Source organism: Carcharodon carcharias, chromosome 13 (assembly GCF_017639515.1).
Source record: "Carcharodon carcharias isolate sCarCar2 chromosome 13, sCarCar2.pri, whole genome shotgun sequence".
NCBI lineage: Eukaryota > Metazoa > Chordata > Chondrichthyes > Lamniformes > Lamnidae > Carcharodon > Carcharodon carcharias.
In genome coordinates, this window is record NC_054479.1 from 49235433 (window position 1) to 49249153 (window position 13721).

The window sequence follows — 13721 nt, forward strand, 5'->3', positions numbered from 1 at the left end:
ACAGTGTGCTGTGACAAATTTACAGAACTGATACAGAAGATTCAGAACACAATATTAGCTGCTTCTACCTGAGAAGTGAAGGGTCTAGTCTGGTTTCTGAACAGATCACAGAGCTTGAAAATGTAGAAGAGATGAAGTAAATCACAAGATAGGACCAAATATAGGATTGGGTCTGAAAAGCCTGTGCATTGTAAAACAGAAGTGATGGGAGGGAAGGTGTTCCACATTTCTAAACTGCTGGGAAAATCTGAGCCAAGGTTAGAGCAATAGGTGTTTTCAATAGAAGACTAATAATAATAAGTAATAGTAACTACACATTAAAGCTCTGGAACATGAAGCATGATCACTAATTCCCTGAGGTGGCAAAGATTTAATCCTATCTCTGGTCCTATCTTGTGATTTACTTCATCTCTTCTACATTTTCAAGCTCTGTGATCTGTTCAGAAACCAGACTAGACCCTTCACTTCTGTGGTCATTTCAGATTAGGCTGAAATTTATGCAGGAAATATTGTAATAAGTACTAAGTTAAGAGAGAAGGGCATTGCAGAGGAATTGGATTAGAAATTCCAGCACTGTGGAGGCAGCACACTTCATCCAATCAGGGAGGCCCAAGCCTGGCCTAAAATTGTGCAGCATGTTAGTAAATTAGACAACTTGTCAGCACCAGTTGCATCCCCACAGGGAGCGTTGCTCATTTGAAGGTTATTTTCTGGATCACCTGCCTCATTGGCCGTGGTCCAAAGGTAACTCCCAGGAGATGAGGGAAGTGGGTGGAATGGCAATCAGGATATTGTGGAGTCAGGGAAGCAGTCCTGCTTCCACAACTGTGTTACCATTTGTTGGTAACCAGTGCTCAGGCTGCAGTGGACACTGAAGAATCATGAACAGAGCAGGATTGACACTTGCTCCGCTCTGCGAAAACCAATTTCTGGAAGGAGGCCTACAGCAGGCATGAACCCCCTCCCTTGCATATGTGAAGAGTCTAATGCCTGTTTTAGGCAAGTGTCAGGGATGGTCCAACCCAATTTTTGCAGAAATATTGGAGGGTTGTAGGAGGCAAGGGAGGTAGAGAGGAACAAGATCACGGAGAGGAGAATTTTACAGTGCTACTGGACCAAGGGCCAATGTAGATCAGCTTGAAAAGGGTGATGGCTGAATGTGGCTTAGTGCAAGTTAGGATACGGAGAGCTTTGAACAAAAGTTGTAAGATGGGAGTTTGGCCAGAAGAGCATTGGAATAGTTGAGTCTGAGGAAAATAAAGGGATAGATGAGGCAAATTGCCAGGAACAGATGACATTGCAGAGATGGAAATGGGTGGTCTTGATTTATGGAAAGGCTATGAGGTCAGAAGTTTAGCTTAGTGTTGAATCAGACATGGGATGGGATTTTCTGGCCCTGCCCACCACTAGGGTCATTTGGTCCCGCAGAAAGTCAATGGGCTTTTGGCTGGGCTGCCGAATCTCCCACGGAGGGTCCCAATGTGACAGGGCCAGAAAATCCTGGCTGTAGACATTGTGCTGGAATCAGTGAGTAGAGAATGGAATGTTTGGCAGGTGCCAAAGACAGCGGGGCAGATTATGCGGTGCCAGTAATGGTGCCATGCTCCGCATTCGCCGTTGTTAGACATTGGCGCAGCCCAACAAACATGTAACTTAAATCTGGAAAGTTGCAGTGGGCCAACCAATATTGCTCCAGGGGCCTCGCAACATCTACCACCAAGCTGCAGATTTAAAAGGCAGGTTGGGAGCAAGCATGAAGTTCAGCACATCGCCCACTAACAATGACGTACTCAGCCCGAGAATCTTAGAACTGTGTTATTTCCGGGCGTTAAGGAGCCTCCTCTCAATTCACGAAAACCTCTGAGGAGGCCTGCGTGGGAAAGGGTCTTTTAAATGTGAAAACAGATTCAGTGAAATAAAACTGGAGGAACATTAATATGACATTTTAAATGTTTTAGGAGGATTTATCAGACTTTTTTATTGTTTTAACGCAAATGGCTTTTTAAACAAATCAGATAAATTTTGGTAAAATGTCAACCTGCAAGCCTTTGAAAGATTGGAAAATTCTTGTTAAAATGCCAATTACATTGAAGTCTGATAAATCTTGTTAAAAAGTAAAATCTATGACTTCTTAGCATGATTTATGAGCCTTTTTAAATGTTTCGCTATTTAATTGCTTTTTATAATGATTTCAGAGGTCTTCAAAGTTTGTATCAAAATAGTTCTGATCAAAATTATTAAAATATGTTTAAATATTTAATTTTGTAAAATGATTCATGCCAAATAATTCTGATTTAATTTTATGTTTCAGTGCCTTTTCGCTGAAGCAGCCTGGCTTATAGATTTTATGGTGTAGTGATTGGAAGCCATGCCCACAACTGGGCATCACTGAGGTCGATGCCAGGAGGGAATCTGCCCTCCTTCAAACTCAAACTCTTGTTGTAGGGTCACGGTATGTAGATCTGTGGTTAGGTTCAATGTCAGTGGTGAACACTGTCACTTTGGTGCTGGCCATGGAATCCAGACAAATGGCACCAATCTTTCCAATATTTAATTAGATGAAATTTTGGCTGGTGTTGGACAAGCAACATGATAAATCAGAGACAGGATGGGTACCCCTGGCATATGTGTGGAGTCCAAAGTTGTGTTTTCAGGTGATGATGGCAGCTTTGAAAGTGAGGGTGTAGGAGAGAGAGCCATTTACAATATTAACTAGCACGAGAGCCAGTAAGGGAAGTTGGGGAGTCAGCAGTTCAGTGAGAATAGAGTCGAGGGAGCAGCAGGTGGGTTTCGTGGACAAGATGCTTGAAGAGGGAATGAGGGAGATAGGAGAAAAAGGAGAGAGCGAGAGCTGCATCCAGCGCTAGGGCAGAGGGAAATCCTAGAGGGAGTTTGGATTTGTAGTCAAGAGCAAGGGAGGGAAGCAGCAGTCAGCTGATCAGGTGGTCGCAATCTTAATGACAAGTGCATGAACTCCTCGCATCTATTGTTCAAATTAAAGATGGAGGGAGCAAAAGGGAGAGGTTTAGTTAGTATTGGAGAAGAGAAACTGGGACTTATCAGGGTGACCCTGGAATAATGAGCAGTTTTGGCAGACAAGAGCAGAATCCAATTGTGTTTTGCTGATTTGCTGTATATTTTATATATCTGATTTACCTTGAAGCAATGCAGAGATGACATTAGTTTCTAAGTGTGCAACAGGTTTATTTACAATGCTGTAAAATATCAATGCAATCATAAATTGTTTGCACCCATGCTTATCCTAGCTCTAGCTTCAGTTTACTTTAGCTCTGAGTCATCACCCATGCTTAACCAATCAAGCATAGAGAGCTTAGATCAGTTACCAGAGTAACATAATCAAGGACAGATCAATTGAACACTACACCTATTATACAGGGAAGTATTTGTGTTCACATTCAATAATCTATTGCAAAAGCCTATTGTCTTGTCATGTTAGTTTTGTTTATTAAATTGGGCATCACAAAATTAGAGCTGGATTTGGATTGATTTAAAATGCCATACGGCAAAATGTATTTCTACATTTAGCTCAAAAGGGAGAGCAAACTTCACAGGAAGCCTTCTACTCACAGCTGCCACCCAGTTTGTAGAGCATTTCCTGACTGGCATCAGCAGATAGAACTGAGCCATTTCTGAAGGTGAAGTCATCATCTGGGTTGTTATTCATCACTCCAAAGAGACCCTCCGTCTGGTTCACAAATGTCTCCGGCAAAAGAACCGTGATGCTCAAGATCGTGCCCCTCACCCGCAGTTCCACACCAGCTCCAGAAGGAAACATAGCAGTAACATTCTGTGGGTTGGCTGAATACACAAAAACACCTGGGAGAGGACAAACAGCCAAATAAGTATTCCTTGATATCACAGCATGGCCATGTGGTGTACTTGCCTGAAAAGATGGCTCATTAGAATAAGAAAAAGAAGCTTGCATTTATTTAGCATTTTTCATGTTCTCAGAACTTTACAACCTATTAAGGACTATTTAGAGTGTAGCCCGCATTGTAATTTAGGAAACTTAGCTGCCAATTTGGGCACAGCAAGGTTCCACAAACAGCAATTGATAACAACCAGATGATCTATTTAGTGATATTGTTTGAGGAGTAAATATTAGCCAGGGTGCTTTCAGGACTCACATTGTCTTCTTCAAAATAGGGCCACGGGGTCTTTTACGTCTCAGAGAGGGCAGATGGGGTCTTGACAAACGTTGCATCCAAAAATATGGCAGCTTCGACAGTGCAGCACTCCCTCAGTACAACTCAAGTGTCAACATCTTAGTGGCCAAGTGCTTGGAGTGTGACTTGAACCAGGGTGAGAGTGTTACCAACTGCAGCACAGCTGATGAGATAAGAGTTATGGGGACCTTGTGAAAGAGTTGGGTGTATTCAGGTCATCTGAATACTCGCTAATTCAACAGGAAACTCACCTTTAAGATCCATCCAGTTCTGTTCATTGAAAGTAACAATCCCATGGTTGATCAGCACCTCCAAGCTGTCAGCACTGAAATGGTTTGAAACACGGACTTCAACAACATCCGAGTCACCTTCCTGCATAGCAACAGCAGTGAACCCAGTTGCATTTGCATCTATTCCTGTAAGAACAGTAAAACTAATTGCCAATCAATATTGCTCTGACATAACTCTGAACAGTGTAAAAATTGCATCAATAAATCTTAGAGAGGTCTATTATCATACTTGTAGTAGAATTCAAGGTCCAACCCGACTTGTGATTGTGCCAATAGCTATAGTGTTTATGACTGTCCAGTTATACAGTCTATTATTATAGTCCCATATTTACCCAATGTTATAATTTCTATAACTATTGACCTCAGTTGTGCTAAATTTTCATCACCATAATGCTATAATTAGCCACTGTAATTTTCCATAATTAATCTGTTATAATTCCATAATTTACATCATTAAGCCAACTTAGTGTTAAAATTCCTCACTGTTACACTGCTATACTTACCCACTGTTACACTCCTATACTTACCCACTGTTACACTGCTATACTTACCCACTGTTACACTGTTATAATTGCTCTCAGATTTAAAATGCTAGAATTACTCTCAAATATAGACAGCTAGAATTACTCATTATTAAACTGTTATGATTACTCACTGTTACACTGCTTTAATTAATTAATTACCCACTATTTAAGTGGAAAAATGCCAAAGCCAATTTGCACACAGCATTATCGCCAAAACAACAATGAAAATAAATCTGCCTTTGGTGGTATTTGCTGAGGCAGGAATTCTGACATGGGAACCAAGGATAAGTCCCTGTACTAGTTCAAATCCTACCAAACCTGTTGCACATTCACTGCTTCAATTTCATATATCCAACATTAATGGGTTTTACTTTGTCCATACTGCATTTTCTACTCACATCACTAGATGGTGCAATACTGAAAAACGTCTTCAGAGTTGTACCAAAGAAGAGAAGCCCAGATCAAGCTGTCTCTCCTTATAATTAGGATCATCAAATTGCAGCTCAGGATATTAAGTTGAAAAACATCCAACATGGTAAATACTTAATGAATACCAAAGCATTGCCGTACACTCAACAAGGGCAATTTTGTAAACTATTAAACAGAGCTGACCTTTTATAGTAAACAAGGCACTGACTGTGCTCACAACAACAATGTCTTGTTATAGTACCTGCAACATATAAAAATATCCCAAGGCCCTCCAGAGGAATGGTAATTGATAGAAATAGAGCTCTTTTGTAACTGCATCTGACCTGGGAAAGAATGAGGTATGGCAGACCATGGGAGAGAGTGGGCAGCCAGGTTTTTGATAGCTGCACTGGAGGTCTTGGTAGAGGAGATGGAAAGCAAGAGGGCTGTCCTGTATCCTCAGAAGTTTGGGAGTCTCTCCAGGCACTCGAGAAGGCAGCGGGACCAGATAGCCTTGAGGTTATTGGCAGAAATGCAGCCCCAAGGACCTGGGTGCAGCATTGGTAGTTTGGTGATTTCTCATGAGTGGTCAAGGTCAGTGAATGTATCTTCAAAAGCCATATCCTACCAAGTCCATCATTACCCTCCACCACTGCTCAATCAGGACTCACTGTAATGAAAACAGAAAATGTTGGAAAAACTCAGCAGGTCTGGCAGCATCTGTGCAGCATCACAGATGCTGCCAAACCTGTTGAGTTTTTTTCCAGCATTTTCTGTCCTTATTTCAGATTTCCAGCATCTGCAATATTTTGATTTTATCATAAGATTCATACTGTCGTATTTTATAATGATATAAAGCCCAAGTCACTTAAGGAGGTATTAGGATAGAGGCCACAGTGGTAGCTTTTAAGGACGAGAAAGAGGTGGAGAGGCAGAGAGGTTGAGGAAGGGAACAACAGGGCTAAGACAACCAAAGGCACAGCCACCAATGGTGGGATAACTAGAGGCCAGAGTTGGAGGATGGAAGAGTTCTTGGTCTACTGTTGGATGGTAGTTGGTTGCAGAGATAGAGAGGTGTGTGGCCATGGAGGGATTTGATCACATGGTTGACAATTTTGAAACTGAGGTGTTGCTGGACCAAGACTCAATGTTTGGCCAGTGAGCAAAGGGTGGAGGATGAGACGCCTGCCTGGAGAGCATTGGAATAGTCAAATATAAAGGCAGCAAATAAGCTGAGGCAGGAATGGAGGAGAGGATATATAAATTAAGAATTTAAGTCCATTGAGTTATTACAGAGGGTATTACATTGTATTATGGTACTGAAGTAGGCTCTTCTACCCAACAGCACTAGGGCAGTGATTATACTACACACAAACCTCCTCTTATTTTACTTCATCTCACCCTAATATCAAACACTTCCAATACTTTCTCTGTCATTTGCTTAACTAGCTACCTCTTAAATTCATCCATATTATTTGCCTCAGCCACTCAATGTATGAAAAGAAAATAATTGGCACTTACATAGTGCTTTTCATGACCAACGGACATCTCAAATCGTTTTACAGCCAATGAGGTACTTTTGAAATGTTGTCACTGATGTAATGTCAGTAGAAAGATCCACATTCTGACATTCCCTGAGTAAAGAAGTTTCTGCTGAATTCCTTTTTGAATGTATTAGTCACTATTTTCTATTCAGTTTTGGACTCCACCACAAGTAGAACTGGTGCAGTGTTTGAGGTGGGGTGGGGGGCTAATGTGGATAGCTCCCAAAAGGGGTGCAGGGACTACATTACATGATTAACCCATAGTCCATTCAGTGGAATACAGGCAGCACACAAACTGCATCCAGCAGCAGGGGGTCCAATATCATCACTAACTTGGCACTACTTAAAGTTAGCCACCACCGCCAACAGGAGAGGTACACTGTGGCTGCAGCCATTGCCTGGAGCTGTTTTGCAGCTACATCTGACCTTGGAAAGAATGAAGAATGGCAGACCATGGGAGAGAATGGGCAGCCAGGTTTTTAACAGCTACACTGGAGTCTTGATAGGGAAGATGGAAATGAAGAGAGCTATCCTCTATTCTCAGAAGTTTGGGAGTCTCTCCAGATACTCAATGAGAAGGTAGAAGGACCCGATAGCCTTGAGGTTATTGGCAGAAATGCAGCCCCAAGGACCTGGGTGCAGCATTGGTAGTTTGGTGATTTCACATGAGTGGTCAAGGTCAGTGAATGCATCTTTAAATGCCATATCCTACCAACTCCATAATTACCCTCCACCACTGCTCAATCAATCAATCTGGATTCATACTGTCGTGTTTTTATAACAATATAAAGGCACCAATCACTCATAAGGGATTGGGTAAACACATTGTAGATTCATTTATTAAGACCAGGCACATGAGAACATATATACATGGATAGAAAGCTTGAAGACGTCAGAACTGCAGGGTGTGTACTATGCTGAAAAACAAAAGTGAAACTAAAACTGGATCGCATAACATACATCCCTTTAAGTGATGTCATGCTGTAATCCTTAAAAGCATATTACAATACACACCTAACATTCTTATGCTTCACCTTACCCTCACACACTAAGCACTTTTGCAAGCTTCACATCCACATCTTACAGCTTTCACACACTGCCAACCACGACAGCCACATCACTCAAACAGATTGCACAACTCTTACTGACACATTTCCCTCTCTCTTGCATGAGAAGGTGGCACACAACTGAAGCATTAGAAATGGACTAGAGGGGGAGAGGCACAGAGGCATCTCCTCACCCTGGTGGAGATTATGCTGGCCATTATCGAAAAGGCTGCTCCTGAGGCCATCGCCAGTGTCAAGGCTGAAGTCATTAAGGGTGACGCTCTGGCACCCACCTAGCACAGGGCTTAATTTATGCAGAGCTTACAGCCACCTGTTCCAAGATGAGGTGGTCACCTCCATCAAACCTGTGAAAAGATACATGATGTAGTGTCTGATGGCTTTTGTTTCAGCAACCATTGCACCAACATTAGTGTCCATATCTGAGTGAAAGTTCAGATAGCTGTCACCATGGCTCCGAATAACAGTGCTCAAAGGGGCTTTCACGGTATCAGAGTACTCCTGAAATCTGGTTTTTAACAGATCTGCTCCCAAAAGACCCTCTGCAATTATGGTCTTCTTTTAAGAGCCCTTTCCCACTGTTCCTCCTCCTTCTGGCAGTTTATCCTGCTCTCAATGCCAAGAGGAAATCCTAGTGGGACACCTGTGTCTAGAAGCAACTGGTTTGTGCAGAAGCCTTTAAGTCACCAAAAAACACTTCAGCACCAACCAGACCACTTCCTGGAGACCTACTGAAACTTTTAACAAGTTTGGAAAAGCATCGAAAATGCACAGAATTACAGGAGCAGCCATTGACTCATAAATGAGAAATGTCTTGATTTTGAAATTCCCAACCCTCCTTTTCAAATTCATCCATGGTCTCGATCTTCCCCATCCCTGAAAACTCCTCTAGCCCCACAGCACTCTGATAATCGGCAGTCCTCTAATTCTGGCCTCTTGGCCATCCCAATTTTAATCGCTCCACCGCTGGTTGCCTTGGCCCCAAAGCTCTGGACTTTCCTCCCTAAATCTCTCTGCCTCTCTAGCTCGCTTTCCTCTTTTAAAATGTTCCTTAAAACCTACTTACCTCTTTGGTCAGGCTTTTAGCCACCTGCCCTAATATCTTCCCTATGTGGCTTGGTGTCATATTTTGTTTTATAATGCTCCTGTGAAACGCCTTGGGATGGTTTATTACATTAAAGATGCTATAAAAAAAACAAGTTGTTGTTGTTAGAGATTGTGGCCTGGAGAGTGGAGCTCCAAAATCAGCATTGCACAATAACGTTATGATCTGCCTGCTCTGCGTGTTGTAATATGCCTTTAAGGGATATCAGCATGACATCGCTAGAAGGGAAATGTGTCGTGTGATCCAGCCTTAGTTTTACTTTTGCTTTGAGCAGAGTACACACACACAGCTCTGTTGCCTTCAAGCTTTATACCTATGTATAACTGTTCTCATGTGCCTGGTCTTAATAAATGAACCCACAACATAGTTATCCAGTCCCTTATGAATGATTGGTGCCTTGTATCTTGCATAGTAAATAAGCCCAGGTTATTATATCATTATAATAACACGACATTGCATACTTCCAGGAAGAATTAAATGTATGGATACTAACCTCTGTCAATAAGTGGTCCAGTATAAAAGGCAGAAATGTGTGCATGCACCGTGGATGCACTTTTGGAACCCTAAGGGGCCTTGTACTCTCCAAACAAATGGGTGCTTTGAGCCCAATTTCAAACCCCATCATCTCCATGTCTACCCAAACAATCTCCCTTCACAATTTTAAAGTGCTCTATCAAGTTGCCTGTCTGCCTTCTCTTTGCTAGAGAAAAAAGCCCCAGGGCCAGATTGTTAAGCCAGGGAATGGGAATCAGGAGGCAGGGCTAATCCTGCCATCATGATCCCATCTCTGTTTCGGACTGCCGGCAGGTGGAATCTTCCAAGGATCCAAGGCCCTGTTACCTTGAACAGGTTAAAAGGCCTATTTCCATTCCCAAAAGGTCTTGGCCTTGTGCTTCTGAGGCAACCTGTGACTCACCTCTATACAGATGAACCTTCTAACCACTTTAAACCCCTCCCTCACCCAATCCCCTCAATACCGAATCCCCACAAACCCTGATCCCTGAACCTTAGATCCACGCACACCCTCATCCTCCCATGCCCCTCACCTCCCTGAATCCCCATCACCCATAATCCACTTTATGAATAGAACTTACAAGCTTTATTATAACAGTTGGAAGATGTTGAATAGCGCATAAAATTCCGAGTAAACAAACACAATCTTTAAAGGAATTTTATAAATAACGTGAAGCTCTTGTAAAAGAATTAGTTAGTTGGATTGCAGCCAAGACCCCATAAAACTCCGAGTAAACAAATAGACTTCAGAATTGCTATCTCAACAGGTGTCTAAACTGAACATCTAAAAGCAACAGGAAAAGGTGAAACATTTACACTTGGTTATCTGACTAGACTGCCCTTTCAATAGTGTGAAATGGACTCTACCTTTTTATCCATTAGATGAACTTTTTTTAAAAACTCATCTGAAGATTTTTTCCATACTTACAATATTGATCTTTTACTTGGCAGATTGCCAGCTGGCAGAAAGAACAATCTGGCAAATACATTGTTTAATGGATAGTTATATCTTCCAATCACAGTGCCATCATAACTCACCTTGATGAATAGCTAATGATACAGTATTTAATGATGAACAGTAAAAGGAGGCAAAACCATTTTATTTAACTTTTAAACTCTTCCCACCTCCAACCATGGTTCATGCCTCCATGAAGATGTTGGGATGTCTGGCCACTTCCAGGAAAATTATAAAAAATCTTACGCTGACCTTACCCTCTCACTGAGCCCACAACACTGTTGGTTTCATCCTTCATGGAAGTGGGCGAGTTCTGGGGCCCGTTACCACCCTGGCCTCATGAAAATGGCTGTGGGTGAGAACTGAGACGGGACCTCCGGCTGCCTCGCCTCGTTTGGTCCCAGTGGACACCATGAAAATCCAGGCCCCTGTCTGTTCAATCATTCCTCATAGTTCCCACCTCAAAGCAGCCTAAACGAGCTAATTCATTTCAAAGAGAAAAGTTGATACGTGCTCACTGCTAGTTACTTGTGATTGTCTATCACAAGAAATTTAGATCTCTATTTGGGATCATCAAAATATTAAAGACCGAGCCAACTGGCTACATTCCCAGCAAATTTTCCACCATTAATTATTTATCCAATTCCCTTTTTAAGTTATTATTGAATCTTTTCTCACCACCCGTCCAGATCATGCATGCAGCTTGCAGCAGACGAAATGATTTCCTCATGTCACTGCCAGTTCAAGTACAGACACTGAAACAATTCAGTCATTTTTTTCCCCTTCTTCTACCAAGAGCTTTTACACACTGCGCATCCTATCATGTAACCAAGCTGGAAGTTCAAAGTTAGCTTTTTGTGCAGTCCATCGCTAGAATTCCTAAAGAACTCCTGAAGCAGTGAAAATAACTAGTTAGATGTTGCATCTTTACTGTACCAAATCAGGAGCTGACATGGAAGAAAGAAATGGCACAAAAAAATCAAGACATGGCTGAGAGATGTGGCCAATTTTACATCATATGCACCATCCTTCACTATACAACAATCCAGTTCTTTTACATCAATGATTTTACACAGACTGGCCTGTGGTCCTCTCAGTGACATGTCGAGAGATGGAAATAGCAGCATAAGCCATGACAGGAGCACAGAGAAGCTGCATCGTAGTGAATATTTGCTGCCGGTGGGATCTTACCATGTATATTCTTCATTAGTCCTGTCCGTCCTTGGATTTGTAATATTCCATTCGTGCCATTTCCTCCTCCTTTTACCAGTGTGTACTCCCCCCTCCCATTGAAGGTGAAGTTAGCGCCATCGAATGTAAAGAGATGTGGGTCTCCAAATGCTGTGCCTGGAAGAGAGTTGAAGTAATTCAACATCTGTTGTTAAACTTTGAAACTGTTTGTATGGGCAGGATTTTTAGGTTGGTTGGCGGGCTCGGGAGCGGCCGGGGAATGGACTGCCGACCACGATCGGCCCCCGACCATGATTTCACGCCTGCTGGCCAATTAACGGCTAGCCAGTGGGAAGCGTGTGTGGAAATGCTCAACGTAGCCGCGGTGGGGGTGGGGTTGGGACGCTGACATAAGCGTGGGCACGGCGAGCACCGAGTGAAAGCTTCCTGAAGGCAGAGAGCAGCCTCAGGCAGCTGAAAACTTGAAAACAATTAAAAGATTTCAAAATCTGGAAAAAAATGTCACAATCAGTCACCTGAACATGTACAACATAAAAATGCTGCCCATAGGTTTTTTTAAATTTAATAACGGAAACCTCATTGCGCCCTTGGATGAGGTTCCATGAAGAATGCAAAGTCCACCTGGCCGATTTGCCTGTCCACCAACTGTAAGGTTGAACGGACCACGAAAAATCGGAGGCAATTGCAACTTTAATTAGACTAATTGGCCTCTTAATTGGCACTTCTGACTTTTGCGCATGCCCGCCGACTGACATATCGCACGAGTGTGGGATGCTGGCGGGATGCTTGCCCAACGTCATCTCGTGCAATTTCGCGTCCGACCGGGTCAGTTGAGCATCCGATTGGGTCAGTTGCGCGTCCGATCGGGTCAGTTGAGCACCTGATCGGGTCAGTTGAGCGCCCGCATGCTGACCTAAAATGTCTGCCCTTTTTCTTTTTTAAAAACACAAGAACTCAGAATGTCCTTTTAGATTCATAGGGAGGGATTTTAACAGGGGAGCATATTCCCTGCACCCCTGACCATAAGAGTCCATGGTCAGCCCACCCAGCCGAAGACCAGTTTTGCTGCAGCAATACAACACTGGAAACAGCTTTAATTGATTTAGAATGGGACTTCTGCCCCTACCTGGGGTGGGGGGGGATCCTACCCTAGAGAAATGCCAGCCAGTTTGATTGGCCGGCAACTCTGTAGTCCCAGCAGTGCCAGGATTGAGTGGTAGCCACTGCTGGGACTACAAGCAGTCCCCTAAAAGAAGTGTCATGGATCCTGGACTTCAGGTAAGTCTGGGGATTTTGGACAGGCCTACCTGGCAGACCCCAACAAGTGGGGGAGGGGAGGGTCATGTTTAAGAGGCTGGGTGGGAGGAGGCTCAGAGGGGGGTACAATTTTTCAGGGGGAGGTGGTATTGCCTTGAATAGGTACCGGTGACACACCACCCCCGCCAAAGGAAGTACCTCTCTTCCTGCCCGACAGCAGCCCACACAGTGAAAACTGTTGAGCTACACGCCTTGCCTCCGTCTGCCCCTGCCACATGTAATGTAGCAGCAGAGGAAGAATGAGGCCCAAAATACCTCAATAGGCCCAAGGGTGGGTGGGCTGCCTGGCACCTTACCCACCCAATGCAAGATAGGAGACAGGTCAGGGGTGGGCAGGAAGGCAGCAGGTTGGTGACCTGTGGCCCTTTCCTTCAAATACACCAACAGGGACCACAAGATTCACCCCATGGTTTACAATTTCAGAGTTAAGGGTGTTTTTCAACTTGCTGCAGTGATGTGGGCCTGGTGCCCATCATAGACACTGCCCAGTTACAGCTTCACGACTGGGAAAGGTGGTGAGAGGCTCGGTCAAAGAGATAGATTTTAAGAAGCATCTTCAAAGAGGAGAGAGGAGTGGAGGGGTTTAGGGAGGGAATTCCAGAAATTGGAGCCTAAGCAACTGA

The 13721-nt window shown here is 43.4% G+C and overlaps 1 protein-coding gene across 1 annotated transcript in view; it reads right to left on the minus strand.

Annotated features, from left to right (window-relative positions):
• The window catches only part of susd2 (sushi domain containing 2), a 148142-nt gene that overhangs the window by 72894 nt on the left and 61527 nt on the right, over positions 1-13721 (minus strand). The window contains exons 9-11 of the mRNA XM_041203058.1: positions 11782-11937; positions 4439-4603; positions 3589-3837 (exon numbers count right to left, since the gene is read on the minus strand). Of these exons, the coding sequence (XP_041058992.1) occupies positions 3589-3837; positions 4439-4603; positions 11782-11937 (570 nt within the window). The remainder of the gene's footprint in view (positions 1-3588; positions 3838-4438; positions 4604-11781; positions 11938-13721) is intronic.